Source organism: Dicentrarchus labrax, unplaced genomic scaffold (assembly GCF_905237075.1).
Source record: "Dicentrarchus labrax unplaced genomic scaffold, dlabrax2021, whole genome shotgun sequence".
Taxonomy (NCBI): domain Eukaryota; kingdom Metazoa; phylum Chordata; class Actinopteri; family Moronidae; genus Dicentrarchus; species Dicentrarchus labrax.
The window spans coordinates 10,114,148-10,132,103 of record NW_026136714.1 but is presented as its reverse complement, the minus strand read 5'-3'; the positions used below and the strand labels follow the sequence as shown (position 1 = coordinate 10,132,103).

At 40.5% G+C, this 17,956-nt stretch overlaps 1 protein-coding gene across 1 annotated transcript in view; it reads left to right on the top strand.

The window, feature by feature from the left end:
- bmpr1ba (bone morphogenetic protein receptor, type IBa) overlaps positions 1–17,956 on the top strand; it is a 65,001-nt gene that overhangs the window by 30,838 nt on the left and 16,207 nt on the right. Inside the window, exon 3 of the mRNA XM_051421638.1 lies at positions 11,326–11,742. Coding sequence (XP_051277598.1) covers positions 11,637–11,742 — 106 coding nt within the window. The 5' untranslated portion in view covers positions 11,326–11,636. The remainder of the gene's footprint in view (positions 1–11,325; positions 11,743–17,956) is intronic.

The following is a 17,956-nucleotide window of genomic DNA, read 5'->3' as shown; positions in this document are numbered from 1 at the left end:
GAGGCGGTATGAATGTCTGCCTGTTATCAGGTGGCAAACAAAAGAATGTGTGTGTGTGTGTGTGTGTGTGTGTGTGTGTGTGTGTGTGTGTGTGTGTGTGTACACATGCATTTAAGAGAGAGGAACAGGAAACAAAGTTTGACTGAATGACAGAAGGAAAGAGACAGAGTCAGAGAGATTGTGATATAAACACAAACAGGAGACAGAAACGTACAGGCCAGCAAAATGAAAAACAAAATGCTTCCCTTTAATGTGATGTCATCGGAACAGCTTCAAATGTTTCCCTGTCATCTGTTACCATACTTTTTTTCTATGATATTTAAAAAAAAATTCTTATTTGTCATCTTAACAGCTCCTGCCTTTTTCTCCATTATTTTCAAACTTACCATGATCATCCTGTCACAATTTAGATATATATATATTTGTTTAAATGAAAAACTTTTAAAATTAAGGTGTGCAAACTATATAAAATAGTAAAACAATGGCAGTACTAACAGTGTGCATATTTTATATTTATATTCTTTGGGGTAAATGGGGATCTACCAGGATAAATGGGTATTTCTTTCTTCCACATCCTGTTGAAATTAATTTTTTTTATTTTCTTTATTTTCTTTTTCTTTCTCTATCTTTCCCCTTTCTCCCTGTTTTTCATCTTCTCTCTCCGCTCTCTTATTCATCTCTCTCTTCTCCTAACCCCTTACCCCCCCCCTCCTGTCGTCTGTTTTTCTCCCTCATTTCATGACTCCCCCTTTTCTTCTCCCTGCTAATTGCCACCTCGTTGTAGCATCCCGGGAGCCGGGAGCTCATTAATTGCTGAAGAGGAGACAGGTGGCGCCACTATGTTGTGTTGCTTCTTGTTAGTTGTGTCAGTTTATTGTGTTCCTGTTGTGTTTGCGTGTGCACATTTGTTTGCATGAGTTTTTACTTTTTTGTGTGTGCATTTGTCTTTATATGCTTGTGTGTGTGTGTGTGTGTGTGTACGATTCCTATACGCATGCGACTGTGTGTGTGTGTGTGTGTGTGTGTGTGTGTGTGTGTGTGTGGTGTCCCTGCTTGTTAGCGGCGCGGAGCCCCTTCTCACTGTAATCTCTTTGTTTATGCAGTGCGAAAAGGGCCTGGCGGGGGCATGAACTCCCCACGCTCTTATCCCACTGCGCCACTCACCCCTAGTAGACCCTCATGCCCCCCCGCCACCCTTCCGACACCCCGCTTTGCTCCCATCACCAACCCCCATCCGACTCAACTCCTGCCCAACTCTGTTCTCCCTCCCTGTGTCCCGTTGTCCCTCCTTCCTGTCTGGCTTTGTTAACATCAGAAACGTAAGCTGTACATTCTGCAAGAGGTCAGCAAAGATGCACCTAACTGTACTGTACGACAATGGTTCTCAACTGGGGGGTCCCCAGTAAAATCGTGAATATATAAGTTTCAATATTATTTCTTTGACTAGCCCATTGAGAGAGTGTATAAGAATGACTATGTTTGTAGGTTTCACTCTCTTCACTCTTACTGTGCCAAGTATAGACAAAATCTTATCAGGCACAAAAAAGGTTGAGAACCACTGCAGGTGGTTCCTGTGTTACCAACAGTAGTGGGCAAGTTGACTGTAATCAATTACATATAACTCAATTTTTAAATTACTTTGTTAATATACTCCGCAGAAGTACAGCGAAATAGAAGACAATGTATTGTGGGTTAACAAGTAGGCAGCCCTACAATTTGGAGGGATTTACTGACCATTCAGCAGCAGATATCGTAGTTTAGCCTCAGTGACTGCACACAGCTCTTCAGAAGTCCCATCTGTGTAATTCCCGAGTATTATCTAGCTGTTGCTAACATTAGTAAGCCAGCTAAGAACATACAGCATGTGAATAAGACAACTTTGGACCTAGTGGGAGTTCATTTGCTTCTTCTCTTGTGGTGGTACCGAACCACCGCCTCCTCCGACCTCACATCCATGCACCAAGCTAGCCAGTAAAGTTCAGAGAGACCAAACAGATTTAGCCCACCATCTAACTCCAGTTAAGTACAAGCCGACCCTTAAATGTTAATGTAATGGAGCGTCACTGACAGTCATAACTGTAATTTGATTACTGAATTTAAAATTTCTGAAAAAGCAATCATATTACTGTAACGCGTTAAATGCTGCCCAACACTGGTTACCAATATGCATTCATAGTGTCAATCAAAGTGATCACACAGAATACAATGAGATCAGTGCCAGCAGAAATGACATTGAAAGTTCAATGAATTTGAATTGGTCATGCTCATTTTAGAATCTGGTGAATGAATGAAACCTAATAATAAAAAATAAAAACCACAAGACAATTGAACAATGGTTTGAGATTGAAGGTTTATAACTGAATTTTCAGAAATAATGTTATCATTGTATTTTTTATTTAGATTCATTATACTAACATCAATAACCAACTTTAAATACATTGTTCTCGTTGTCTTTTTGTCTCTCTTTTTCCCCTTTTCATCTTTTCTCTTCCCCTCTCTGCTCTGGAGTGCCTGTTTTAATCAAATCACATTCTTCCTCTCTTCCTCCATTCTGGCCCTCACCCCTAACCTCTCTCACATAGCTCTCTTTTGAAGTCTTCAGTAAAATACTGTTTTCAGTCCCTGGCAGTATGTATCTGATTGTTTGGTAAAGTCTATGAGAAAGAACAATTACAAAGCACTAGTGTTTTGCCTAACAGATGGTATTATCGGTTGGTCAAATGGCGGCCTTTTGGCAGGTCTAGAGGAGCCGGTGTCGTGGGCAATGATGTGTGAATAAGTTAGTGTGTGCGTTTGTGTGTCTGGGTCAGTGTACGTGTCTTTGTATCCGTGTGTGTCCATGTGTTCCTGCAGGTGTGGGGGTTACCGGTGGTTTGTAGGTCAGCCCCCTGCCCCTGGTGTCACCTTGCTCTGTTTGGCCCTAAACAGCCACTTTAACAGGGCCTCTTCTCTTCTCTTCTCTTCTCTTCTCTTCTCTTCTCTTCAGTATCTTGCTCTTTTGTCTTTCTTCACTAATGCTCTGTCCTCTATCTGTTCACCGATAATTTAATTATTGCATTCAATTCAATTAGTTATCTCTGATAATCAGTCTGCATGTTTTCAAATCATTTGCTGGTGCTTCAGATCTGTCAAACTCTTCACAGTCAGTTAGTTTATCACATAACTTTTCATTCAGAACTTGGATGTTTTGTTTTCAAAGCCATAAAAAAATCAAGTGATGATTTTACTAAATCTGTAAAACACACAACACTCAGCAGGCACACGTAGGAATTATAAATCAACTGAAAGAGGCATTGTGTTTGGCAGGTGTGTGTGTGTGAGACAGAGAAAGAGAGGGAGAGAGGGAAAAAGCAACCGTGAATAGGACTAGCAATAGAGACAGAAAGGTTTTATTGGGCTTTGCTATTCTTGGCTGTAGGAACAGTTGTCAGTGGCCATGGGAACACGTGTAGCTCTTTTATTAGTGTAAGCTCCCACTTTAGGTGGTCCTCCCACCTATTCAGGGCAAGACAGAGTTAAATAGATAATCAGAATTACCAGAACCCCATACTTGTAAATCAGTGTCCTATGGCATCACAGAAATATATGACAAGTGAAATAAACAAAACACCTAAAGTGATTAGATTATTTGGTACACATGTTAACACAGTTATTCCTCCATTTGCTAGCTAATGTGTAGCTGATAGTTGATCATCTTTGAATCAGAATCAGGTTTATTGCCGTAGAAGTTTTCACATTAGAAGAATTTACATTTACACTTGGTGCATTGGTGCATTACAATCAAGCGTAGAAAAATATAAATAAAGATAAAAAGATACAATAGACAATAAGAAGAAGCCACTATATACTAATATAAAGAGTGAGACAATGTGTACAAAATGGCTGGATATTTAAATACATGAGTAAAGAGCTGTACAGAAATTTGCAAAAAATAAAATACAAAGGCTGTTGCTCCAAACTGTCCCAGTGACAGCTCACACTGGACTCTTGCAATTATTTCGCCTCGGGACACGCATGTGCCTCTTCTGCAGCTGATTGAACTCCTGTTGAACCTTTTTATGCCATTCAGTTCAGAAACCTTCTTGTTTACTGCTTCCCATTGTTTGATAGAAATCCATATTTCAAACCCTGAATTTTTCAGTATGTTATATAATTTTAAGTTTACAATAGTCAACACGCTGCTCACGTTGAAGAATCAATTGTTGTTATACACACACAACATTCGTAAATATTAGGGATGCAAATATTAATGATTGAACCTTTTCTTCGACAATACAGTTTTGGATTGCTAAACTCAGTGTGTCAACTAACACTGTGTCAATGAATGTACAGGCTTTCCCTCAGCTCGACGTCTCTTTGTCAAATCACCTAGCCTATGCATGGCTCCATCTTTTTTTACAGACCAAAAAGCAACCTGCTTAATAGCTCTTCCAGTAGTTTTTTCTAAACTCGAATTGTTGAAAGCTCATCATTAATAAGATGTAATGTTAGTCCTATATTTTAATATTAATTATAAAAACTAGCAAAGAAGCACTTGAGAAGAAAACATTTAGAATGACAGATATGCAACATACAGTATCCATTAAAAAATAACAAAAAAACAGTAAAATGTGCTGTTAACTTAAATTTTAATGAGAATCCAATCAGCAGCATTCCAGAGGTTATGTATTACACACCAACCAGATAAACATCATTCCCAAAAGTTATTGTAAACTGCGTTCAGAGCTGTCTCAGATATTTTGTGTCACAGATGGAAACACAGGCGGGAGCCAATCATTGTGTGGGGACAAAAAAAATTGGGTGGGTGGCTGCAGATCGTGATATTTGGTAAGCTGTTGCAGATTTATGAATCAGAAAAGTAGGCAGGCACAGATCCCACGGGCCAGGTGGGACAGCTCGATCTCTCTTTGAGCTCCCACTCAGGAAGTAGCTGCCACACAACTCATCTGTGTTCTGCGTACTATTCTGTTACCTTAACAGGACATTTTTAACATTCCACCCTTTTGGCCAATCACTTCCTACTTTAACAACCATAACCCCTGTTCTTTACAGGGGGGCCAAACGGATTTGGCTTCTTTCAGATTTACCAAGACTATATTGTGTTTGTGTGTGTGTAGTCACTTTCTCTTTTCAAAAATACACAAAGTATTTCCCATCATTCAGTCACAAATCTCTTGAAGGGAGTGCGTATGATGTGATATACGCCACCTCATAATTCCTTTATGACACTACAAATACTCCTAGTAAATATGAGCCTTTAATTTGTGGTTTTACTTTATGCCTTTGAGCAAAGTAACAGGATATCAATCACATTGAAATGCTAATAGAAAACATTGTATTTGCCAGATGGCTTGAGGGAAAACTCAAGTCATTCTTATTTGGATATAAAGTAAAGCAATTAAGAATAACTGAAATATTTATGATATCATGATTACAGAGGTGGATTTTTGTGTCTCATTCTCAGTTTTGTTGTACCTCGCCCTAACCACACCTATCCCTGTCAATGATTTTATGGTGGTTGTAAAGTGATACAGTGAGTGGTTTCACAATGACAATAACAAGCTGTAAAAGCCATTCCTAGTCTATCATTAGGCCTTCATTAAGTTTAAATGGCTTGACACCTACGTCTGTGTGTGTGTGTGTGTGTGTGTGTGTGTGTGTGTGTGAGTGTGTGTGTGATACTAGTTGCAGTAACTTAGAATGACAGCTCATATTTCATTGGCAAAGTAAGTTTTGTCTATAATACATCCCAAAGAGATGTGTCTTGTAAGCCTTCTTTAAGGAGGTGATGTATGTGATGCGTATTTATGTGTATGTTTCTAAGCAAAGATTGCTTTTATTTTTTAATGTGTATAGGTTATTAGAGTTCAGGGTGCCTTGAAAGCCATATTCCAAGGTGCGTGTGTAAGAGAGAGGAGAGTTCCTTAATTATTTTGAACAGGAACACGTGTTTGTCTTCCTGTTCAAATAATATGTGCTGGATAATATCTAATCATTTAATAATTAGATTTTTAATTGATTTAGGATGTTGTCACAAAATGTCCGCATCAGTTTGATATAGTTTTGATCAGTATTGTCTGAGCATCTTAGTCAACTGTTTGGTAATTTTATAATGATGGAAATGTATACTTACTTATTGTACTTAAATAATGACGCAGCATATTTGTTCCAAGGAAAATGACAGTAACTGCTCCAGTTTCTATACAGATGGCGGTGCAGCCAGCCATGCCAAAACCAGTAAATTTTCAAGCTAGACTGTTTAAAGACTCAGGAACAAGAGAGCGAGAGGAGAGATTTAGCAGATACTGAATGTTTTATCTGTTTCCTTCTTATAACTGCTTGTTTCTTCCTTCCTTCCTTTACTTGACTTACGATTCATCCTTTGACTCCTGATTTTTCCCTGTTGACTTTCATCCTGACTTGTCTGTGAAAAAGGATTCCCTAGGTGTAGTGTAGAGGGATTTTCTTCAAAGGTGAAAGGTCAGTTAAGAACAAATCAGTTTTCAGGTCAAAGGTGGACCTGAAAGACTTCTTCTCTGCTGCCGCTTCATCGTCATTCCACTTCTCACTCTGTGTTTGCCCTTGTTATCCTCATTTCTCTCATCAGTTCCCTGGCAGTTGTGGTGGGTGTGTTTGGGACAGGAGTAGCTAGCGTCAGTGGGCCTCAGTCACAGGACTCTGTGCAGAAGTTGTTGTTCGCAACTCAGGGTGAAAAGGTTTAACCATGTTCAACATCATGCACTTTTTCTTCTCCACTCCACCCCTTCCACATTCCACCAGTTTTTCATGCACTCCCTACTTGCCTCCATCAATAAATCTTATTCACCAACTCCTTCAAGTTCCCTCCAAACTTTCCACCTTTTACTTTTTTTTTTTTTGCAGCCGATATTTCTATTCTATTTGACAAAGTGTATTCTAGAGTTTTTGGATCATATGTGGCTACTTCTGTGCCAAAACAAGAGAGTACTTCACCACTGTATATGTCTTCTTGAGGCAGAGAAGTTGAAACTGTAATGGGAAGAAGAACTCTCTCACACAACTCTCCCACATCTACAACCCCACACTGCCGTACGTATGTTCTCTCCTTTCTTTGTGTCTCTCTCTCTCCACGGACCATTCAGGCAGAAAGGATTGCTATGTAAATGCACCAGTGAATAGGAGTGAATGGACAGGCTTAAAGCAGATTATGTTAAACTGCTTGTTAGTTTAAAGACATGCTGAAGTGAATGGATGGGGATTAGCAGATGTGCTGCTGTGCCACAGAGGTGTTTCTCCAAAATGTACTTAATCCCCTGTCTGTTAGTCAGTTCACACTTCAAATAAAGGGATACATGCTTCTAAAAGGGAACCAGGAAAAGGTAAGGTGGTCTTTAAATCCTCTGGCACAGATGGAAATCCCAAAGCGGTAATAATGTATTTGAATAACAAATGTCTGTATGTGAAGCCACAAGTATGCCAAGTCCATTTACATGTTTTTGAGAACGTTGAGTCCATGTAACCTGAAAGAGCTCCCAGAAAACACATGGTGTAAAAATGTGCTAGGTGTTTGTTGCATCTTAAATAACGGTTTCGTTTGACAACAGAAAAAATCCCTAGTAAATTATAGTTAACGTGTCTCCATGTGATTTTCTCCAAAGACTATTCCACTGCTTTAACGTTGATTGCTCTCCTATAATATTAACAGACTCACATTGGAGAGTTTGCCGTTTCTTTTTTTTCATTTCCTTTTCCTTGTTAAAACCTGGTCCCTACATCACCCATAATGCAACTGGACCCCCAGCAGTTTAGTTACGGATTGAGGTGTGTTATGCTAGTAAAAGGTAATGTAGCATCGAGCCGCTAGCCTCAAGCAGAGATGGGGAGCAGGCTACAGAGGTCTGCTAGGCTCCCTCCTTTCACACCCTCAGATTCTTTTAATTTTCAAACTTTTAGTCTACGCTCCAACCAATGTATCCACACAGCTCCATCTGGAGGCACAAAGGACGTTTAATATCCCCTTTAAAAAACGGCTCACTTTTCAGCTTAATGGGTTTTTAAATGGTTAATTTTGCTTAAGATGTATGAGCATTTTCTCAACCAACAAACAAAGTCCTTCAGTTTATTTGAAAAATTCTAAATCTCCACCTTTGCAGATACGTGGTTATTACCAGGCAGTGATGGAGGATTCTTGCATTGCTTGAGCCTAATAAGTGGTTAGATGTTGTCATTTGCATCCTAATTTCCGAGATATGAAAGTAAATGTGTTTTCACATTTCTGCACCCTTGGCGACATTGTGAAAGCAAACTCGATATCCTTTTTAAGTATTGACGCTGAAAGCCACTGGCATGTGAAGTTGTTGTGTTATGACAGCCTGTCAAAAAAGATGAGAGAGTGAATGCTGAATAGGCAGCCTATTGACCCCCAGCACTGGCTGAGATACATCATCTGAATGTGTAAAGGGAGCTTGGGTACCATTAGCATATGGAAGACAGAAGTAGTAAAAATATGCTTCAGATTCAGCAACTTCAGTTTTGACCTAAACATTTGCATTTTCATATCTCTGTGATCCCTACTGCCCATCACTCTGTCTTCCTCTTCCCATACACATTATCCCTCCTCTCTCTGAACTCCTTCAAGACACCCATCATTCTTCTCTGATCTTTCCTTTTGTTTTTCCTGTCAGAAGCCTTTTCTTTGCTCTTCTTTCTCTTTCACTTTTTCTGCTCATCCTTCACTTGTGACAGTCTCAGCCATTTATCATAGGCCCAGCATGAGGGTGACGCTATGGAAGAATAGCAAGTGTGTGTGTGTGTGTGTGTGTGTGTGTGTGTGTGTGTGTGTGTGTGTGTGTGTGTGAGAGTGTGTTTGGGGGACATCAGTCTACAATACCTTAAAGTAACTTCAATATAGATATGATATCCTGTCCTTTAGCAAATCATTATAGACATTAATTTCACTCATTCTCTCTCTCACACTCTCTCTCTCTCACACACACACACACACACACACACACACACACACACACACACACACACACACACACACATACACATACACATACACAGCTAGTGGGGATTGGGGGCAAATGCTGTCACAGTTTTTAAAAGGCTTCCCGTGGTTAGACATGCTTGAAATGACATTCTGGTTTAATGGAGGAGGGGGGTAGGAAAAGGAGTGGAAGAGAGAAAGACAGAAGTGGAGGGGGGAGGGCAGCTAAGTTCGTGAGGTACAAAAACTTTTCACAGATGCAGAACAGAATGATAAGGGGGATTTGTGAGAGTGTAATGATGGATTTCACTGTGAAATGACAGTTACCCGTCCAGCTTAACTACCAACACGTTAAAGGACCAGTGTGTAGGATTTAATGGCATCTAGCAGTGAAGCTGCAAATTGCAACTAGCTGAACACCACTTGTCTGTATCTGATCACCTGGGAATGAGAACTGGCCATGAAGTGTCTAGGAGAAACTATGGTCTGTTCTGGGCTACTAGAAACATGGTGGTGGAATGTGACCCACCACGGGTCATATACATACTGTACATATAAAAAACTCATTCTAAGGTATGTTTTCATTAGTGTATAATCACCTGAATATAAGAATAATCATGTTTTTGTTACCTATGTATATTATATTTCATTTCTCCCAATAGATCATACACACCCCCATATAAAGGATATACAGTGCCTAATATTTTCAAATGAGTTTTTATTGTCAACATGCCGACCAAGAGACCAAAAGTTGTCTTGGTTCTTCAAAAACTGACACTGGATCTTGTTTCCACATGAGCCCAAATTGACACTAACGTCAGTAACTGTATGTTATGGTTCGTGTGGGAAAGGGGCTTCAAAGAGAAAGGGATGAGGGCAGACACAAGAAGAATAGGGCAGGACTGTTTATTTACAAAGTGATTTTTCCTCTCATCGAGGAGCGAGAGAGCCAGGCCGCCTATTGTTTGTCACTAATGAACAACATGAACGAGTGGGGGAAAGAAAAGAAGTGCAAAGAACAAACGAGACAGATTAACATGAAAACAAAAACTGTTTGCCTCGTCTATTTAACCTCAAAATTTATAAATCAGCATTTTGTGCTGGGGGGGGGGTTGCCTGCTCATTTAGTGCTGTTTCAGGTCTGTAATGCTTTTTGTTAAAAGCAAAGTGTTCTCTCATACACACACACACACACACACACACAAAGTTTTGTCTACAGTAAATGTCTCACAGGCAACAGGATAGCTCTGAAAAGGAAATGGTCTATTAGAGTGTCTTAACCCATTTATTTATTAGTATAAAAGCTCCAGGCAAGGGTGATGTAATCTCTAACAGCTCCTTTAAAGTGTCTTTGCCAGCTACCTGATTTGTTAACAGCACACTACAGGGTGGAGAAATGTTTTGTCAGAGATTTTCTGGAGTCCAGGTGTCTTATTTTCAAATTGATTTGATGTATTTTCTCAAAAATACTGTTATCTCCTGTCTTAAAACAAATCTTGGTTGCAGGTAATAACGGGGTAATAAAAAGTCTTTGACTGGTAATCCCAACCTGCAGAGAGACCAGTCAGACAAACTTTGGTACAGTTTGACTTCAAACATGGTTTTAAATAGGCAATTTCCAAGCTGCAGACTACAAATTTATCCTTTTCATGTATCAAAACAAACAATCGAAATCCACTCTGTTTTAGCACACTTGAAGTAGGCCCTTGCTCGTAAATGCTTTTGCTACTTGGGCTGCTGGTGAGGGCTTGCACAAGGAAAGTTTTACAATGTTCACACTGGTGGCTTTAAACATAAACTGGTCAAATATCCACAGCTAGGGTATGCATACACAAATAAGGACCCACTGTAGTAATGTCAAGAAAGATGATGTTTTTGTGACGTTTAAATTGATGACTGTTGGCTGTTTTTGACAACTTTTTTTTAATTCCGCTTAGTTGTCTACGATGTCACAGGTTCTCAATTGTACCAATGCTTAAAAAAACCCACCATCTTTAGAGTCTATAGGTTTAATCAGCCATTCATTCCACCTTTACCTTGTTTAAATAAGTTCTGCAGAAAATGAAAAGTGGAAACAGTTATCTGTAAACTGTTAAAGGCGCTGAATCCCACAGATTCTGCTTGTTTTCAATATCCTCCTCACCCTCCTACTTTTTAGTAAACCCCATCTTGCTCCTGTCTGCTCCCTGCCCCCGTTTTCTTTCCACCCATGTCCTCCCTCCCTGCATGTGTGTGTGTTTGTGTGAGCGGGTCAGCCCTCCCTACTAGGCAAGTGAAGTAAACTCCCCCTTTTTTTGCCCCTCTCTCTCTCTCTCTCTCTCTCTCTCTCTCTCTCTCTCTCTCTCTCTCTCTCTCAGCTGGGCTGCTACTGTCAGACCGGGTTGGAGGACAATCAACTGCAACTGCTGCTGCCGCTGCTGGTGTGTTTTGTGTGGTGTGGACTTTCTCACGTTGCGGTGGACACACACACACACACACACACACACACACACAGGAGCTTGCATGCCCTGGTACTCCCCCTCCCCACCTCTCTCTCTCTCTCTCTGTCTCTCTGGCACATACATACATACACACACTCGTTGGGAGAAGCAGTGTGTGAGTGGCGGACCCTGTCGTGTGGAGTGTACTGAAGAGGGGAGAAGAGAGGAGCGGAGCCGCAGACTCTACCATGCCAGTGCAGGGAGAAAGGCTGAAGCGCTGTCTCTCTCTCTGTCTCTGGAGCCGGAGTCCTCTGCTGTTGCTTGGACTGTTCTCTCTTCACGCGCAAGCACACGGTGAGTTACTGCAAACTCTCTCTGGCTGCCCTCAACAGTTTTGCTGTTTTTACTAAACATTGCTCTGAGTTGCTCTGATGCAGCTGATTTTCTTTTGTTGTTTAGCTGTGAGTTCTCCTTACTGCAAACAGTATTGTGGTGTTTGTTTTCCCTGTCTGCTCTGTGTCTCACATCTTGAATCTTACTTGTAAAAGCACTTTGTGCATACACATGTGTCATTTTTAAAAGTTGCAGCTTTAATTTGTGCCCTACTCTGCTGTGTCTACAGTCTGTAAGCAACTCGTGATGACTGAGTTTCAGAAATAAGCTCCAAAACGAAGCAACTGATGTAGACATGATCCTAAACGTGTATGCATGTGGTTGTTTTTAAATCAGGGAATCATTCACATTTTATGTTACATGTAATGTAACAGCAATATGGGTAGGATTTTATCAAGGCCAGCAGCTCAAATAAATCCCAGCTGACATGATTTTACAGCCTTTTTCATTTTATTTTCCAGTTGTTAAATTGTATGACTTTGGTGTGTCCAGCTCTGTGTTTTGTCTTTTTAAACAGTGAATTTGAGACAAGAAGTCATTTCAAAAACACTATTGTAGAGCAAATATGTCTTTGGTTTCATATTTTTATATCATATTGATATGGTAAATCAACAACAATCTCTTGAAGATAACATTTAAGCTTTTCTCCTGACAAGACTGACAAAAATAAGTTATTGCAAGTTAAAGCGTGGTAAGTTATTGATAATCTGATCGCGTTGACATTTTCACACTTTCTACAGTTGCTCTGACATTTAGTTACACCCCTTCAATCACTGTGTATTTGATGTTTTCTTAAACAGACAGAGAGATATATTTTCATGGACTGACAATGTTACCGTTAGCCACATCAACCGCTTTGTCTGTGACCATGTTTGGTATCTGGAGTGTGATTGGCGAGGTGTTGAGTAAGAGAACGTGTCAGATTTAATAGTCTGTTATGTTTAGTGCTGTGATGTGTGTCATTAAGGTTTGACAAAGATTTTTTCCCCTGCCGTGGCACAGCAACTCTGTAGATTGTCTTTGTAACCCTTAATTTAAAAAAAGCCATTATTGAAGGAATTTAAATGATAGTGTGTGTGCTGTTAAGTAAGACTACAGAATACAGGCTTAGACAGTGTTTCCTGTGAGTGATAGTGTCCGTGAATATTTTTCTTTTCTCTCTGTATTGTTGGTCTATTTAAAGTCATTGGAGATTGTTTCAGCTGGAAGAACTGAAGTCAAGCCAGCAAAGGCTCATACCTCATACTCACTGTGCTATGTGCTGAGGTCGTCCTGCGACCTCTGGCTGCTTGTCATTCCCTCTTTCTCGTCCATCTTTCCTGTCATTGTCACCGATTGAGTCGGCTTTCCTATGGAGTCCATGCTGTGTTGCCCTCTTCTTACTTCTTACTTCCTCGGAGAGGCTGTTTTGTCATTTAAATCCAAGCCTTGGGAGGAATAACAGTCTTTTTGAATGCCATGAACATTTAAGCATTTGCACTGCACATGTAAGTACCCATGGACACAAACATAAAAATTGCTAGAATGTTTTAGACTCATGGTAACACTCACTGCTCTGTCTGCATAAACAGCTGCCAAAAAGAAGACATATGGGAAATCTGACATAAAGTTGGACCTTTACCAAGTTTTTTTTTCTTGTTTGTGTTACACGCCAGAAAGTCATTCACACTATGTCTTTCACTTAATGTCAAGTCCCCCCCCCCCCCTCCCATTCCCCCCAAACACCTATTATTTATGGTTTAAGTTTCTCTTGCTTCTTGTAGTGATGCAACTGCTGCAAATGGCACAGATCAAATCTCCATCTGTGCAGTGTTTTGGATTTGGTGTCAGGTGTTGGGATGTAATGTTTCAGTCCATGTAAATACCAATCTAACATTAGTGCGCCACCTATAGGTCAATAAAACAAATTCTCTGCTCCTGATGTCTGCCAGAACTGGGATGAACGCTCACTGAAAATATTTATTTATTTATTCATCTGAGGATAGATTTCTTCAGGATTTCAACTAAACTCTTTTTCATTCTATATAAATCAATAAATAAAAATGGTTGATTATTTTTAAACTTGTAATACTGTTGCTGTGCTCCCCTAGATAAGAGTATCTCCAAAAATCTCCATGTTAACTGACCAAGATTGGCGTCAGCAAAATGCCCCATTTGTAAATTTGAAAGACAAAACAGCTTGAGTGAGTCATTTTATTTCTCACCCTCAAATGCTATTTTGTGGTTGAAGTTTAATCAGATGTGCTCAAGCATTCCCAGATAGTTAAAACTATATTTTGCCTGAGGAAGAAACAGCCTTGTTTATTGGTTGACACATACATGATTGATTGGACCAGCAACAGTCTCATTCATTGGTTGACACACAGATGATTGATTGTCCTGGCAATAGATTCAGCTGTGACTCAACAGGCAAATGTTTGTTTTCTGAAAAATGGTATAATGAAAAAGATGGAGCCGGTAGAGAGAGATGATTTTATTTATCACTCGACTATCACTTTGTGTTTCTCTGTCTGCCTTTTCCCGGCCATAGTTTCTTCCAACTCTCTCCCACTTTAAGCACATGGATTCTTGGTAAAGTGAATGGAGGTCTAGACTTGGTCAGCTAGTGTTTCCTGGTCCTATAGCCACAGGTGAACTGGAGTCAGGCAGTAGACAGCTACAGTGTTGTGTCTGCATGAAGGTCACAGTTTGCCCTACAGCATGTCTAGGCCATTGTCTCTGCAGCAAACAAATAAAGAACGATGTGTTCATTATTCCTCAAGGAGAAATGAGAGCATAGGGAATGCACACACTTATGCACACTTTATAAATCACACACACAAACACACACATGCACAGATTCAGTGACCTTCCACCTACGCCAGGCTGCAGCCTTCAATGTGAGTTCTGGGAAGTGAGGAGTGAGCGTGATAGCTTACATTTCATTGTCCTTGGTGGAAATAAGCACCGCTGTATCGGTTTTCACAGTCAAAGCTCTGCCAGTTGCTTTGCTTTTGTCACTGTCCACTAATGAGACTGTTGCTCTCTGCAGAATTTCAGGTTTTGTTTTAACTGTATAAAACACCTACCTGTTCTCCAAATACTGAGAATGTCGTATCACTCTTGAACTCTTATTTCACAGTAACCTGTTTATAGTTTTCATAAAGTTGTTGACAAAATCTGGGTGCTTTTTATCTTTTTCTGTGTGTGTCATTGAACACCTGCTTAATGATTTCAGGATTCACTGAGTTGAATGAATGATGAGACCAAATGTAGACTCTTAATGTTAAGTGCCTCGTCAGGTGTCTGATGTAAATTTTTCAGAAAATCAATAGACTGTACAGGTACTACACAAAAGGGACCCAGAATGCTCTATTATTTGCATTTATTGTCACCCACAATAAAACTGATGCATCTCGTTACCTCGAAAGCATTCAGTTTAGTCCGTTCACAGAGACTCAGCTCTCAGGAAGTCATTGACGGAACTATCATTTTGGTGAAAAGCTGAGATATTTCTAAATTAAAAAGCAGTTTTGAGAAAAAAAGAACCAGCAGGCGTTAGAGCTGACTCACTGTTCCAAACTGCTGGTAGCGCTTTCTGCTCCTCAGCCTCCTTGCTTCCTGACAGGATGTGTTGAGTTCCCTCACTGGAAACTGATACCTCATTAGAGCTACTGATCTGCTGGCTGTAAAGCTAAAACACAGAGGTAAGGTGTTGCTGCCGGTTGTTAAAAACAAATCGTTGGTGTCCTGAAGTAAACTCACACCTTAAGATACAGCCTTTTTATTTTCTCCCTGTGACGTCTGAAATCTTTTTCTACAACACAGCTGGGGCCACAGACCACGGGCTGGTCTCCTGCAAGTGTTGGAATGGGTGAGGGTTGACAAGAAGGCTGATGTGGTCGCAGGAGTTGATGATATAGGGGTGACAAAGCAATGACATAAATATGAGTCCCTGATATATGCCATGCTCGACACAGCTCTTATGTTGTGTGTTTGAGGGAAAAGGTGATCTTGAAATGACCTCTAAAAAGTGGAAGGTAAGGGGAAGTGAGGAGAGTTTGGGACTGAGGGGTATTACATCCTGTAATGGATACAGATCCAGTAACTTCTATCCCAGTCCGATTACCGGTCTGGCCCTGACTTCTTAAGACACAGCTGGAGCAGGGGAAGTTATACGTGTGTGTGTGTGTGTGTGTGTGTGTGTGTGTGTGTGTGTGTGTGTGTGTGTGTGTGTGTGTGTGTGTGTGTGTGTGTGTGTGTGTGTGTGTTGTGTCTGTGTCTGTGTGTGTGTGTGTGTCCGTGTCTGTGTCTGTGTGAGAAAGAGAAGGAGTGAGGAAGATAGAGTATTTTCCAATACAAAGAATAAGTTGTGTTAAGAGTCTGTATTTGTATTCTTACATTTGGTCATTTTTAAGATATGGGGAAATTGATTTGGTGTGAAAAGTAAGCATGTAAAAGAAATGAGTGCGGGGGATTAAGTTCGCATTAATCGACTGAAGATCTGTTGTCAGCTACAATGGTATGGTGGAGCTAAAGTTTACAGTAGTTTTATTTTGCTAGTTTATAGCTATTGTACAGTGGCTATTGGGGAACTTGGCATTTATATGGTTCAAGAGCAGTAGTCATACTTAAAATTTGGTCTTAAAGAGTGAAGTTGTTGTGGTTATTGTAAGTACAGTCCTAATACTCTGATTGTGTGAGCTGAGAGCTCTCGGCACAGTACAGTGCAACACAATACAGTGATGGACAGATAACAGGTGAAGTGGAGCAGAGCAGAGCAAAGCTGGCTGTCACAGACACAGTGTGCTGGGACTATAAGGGCTTAGGTTTTCCATGCACTTGCACCCCCCTCCTTCTCATAATACCCACCCCTCCACCCACTCTCAGCCCCTGGAACATTTTTTTTTTGCATGGGGAACAGTGATTGGGGCATGGAGAGAGTAACTGTACATTGTTTTTGGTGTGTGATATTCAATGCAGATGAAAGAGGTGGAATTGTTGGGGTTTGAAGAAGACGAGAGAGTAGGAGATGTGAAAATGAAGGACGGAGGATATTCTCTTCTTCCCTTTTTCTTTGGGAAATAAAGTGTTCCCCCTAAAATCAGTTTTCCACTAAACTCTGACCCTCTTAAACTCATCTTTTAAATTCAGTGGTTTAAGGCCAAGATCTTCCCTATTTTCAGGCCAAAATTGCTGCTCTTACTGGCTTGTTAAACAATGCTTTCATGTTTGTGTTAACCTAAAATAAATCACCTTATGAACTCATTACTTTTACAAACGTCATTCTTTTTTGTATTAGTTATTGCACAAAATACAATTGAAGAAAGAGAGGTGAATGAATCAGCTGCTTTAAATGTGGCAGTGAAAAATGAATAAATTCACAGGCTGTAATTTAGGGTCATTTGTGGATGTCAGTGTGCCCACTTTTAACCAAATGGCTTTGCAATACAGACAATCATCATACGCTATGATAGGTACCTAATGGCTGTCCAGATGGGAGTGGATGTTGAATGTGCGTGTGTGTGAACAGGCCTAGCTGACAGCATGTTTGTCCAGTGAGATAGTACAGAGGAGGCCTGGAGCCACTGATGGGTGATATGTGACTTAGTTAATGGGAAACTAATCACACGGATGAGACATTGGGACGCATACAACTGTAAACACACATACATTTACACGCACAAAAAGCAGGGACTCGCACACAATGATACATGTAGAGATGTGTTATTGATGTTACACAAACGGTACTAATGTCCACATTCCACACATTATCCACACATTAATGGGAAATACATTAATATCCTCCCACAGCGCATGCACACACACACAAACAGACATGTATACACATGCACACATGCAGGCTGTAAATGGATGGAAAGTGACTGTTTAAGCCTGTGGAGATGACTGAGACGCCACAGACCAGAATTCTGGGAAATAAACACATGGCAGCTGTAATGTTAACACCATCAGCCCTCCCTCTACACACAAACACGCACACACACACACACAACCCTATGCACACACTAACACTCTCTCCACTCCCACGGGCACACAGCAAGACACTCACCTACACACAGATTTGTTCTCATTCTCAGTGCCGGACGTCTCACATTCGGATTTGTTCATTTATCATTCAGTCCAAGCAATCATTGTCAGTGGCTATTACTTCAGTATGACAATGATTGAGTGTGTG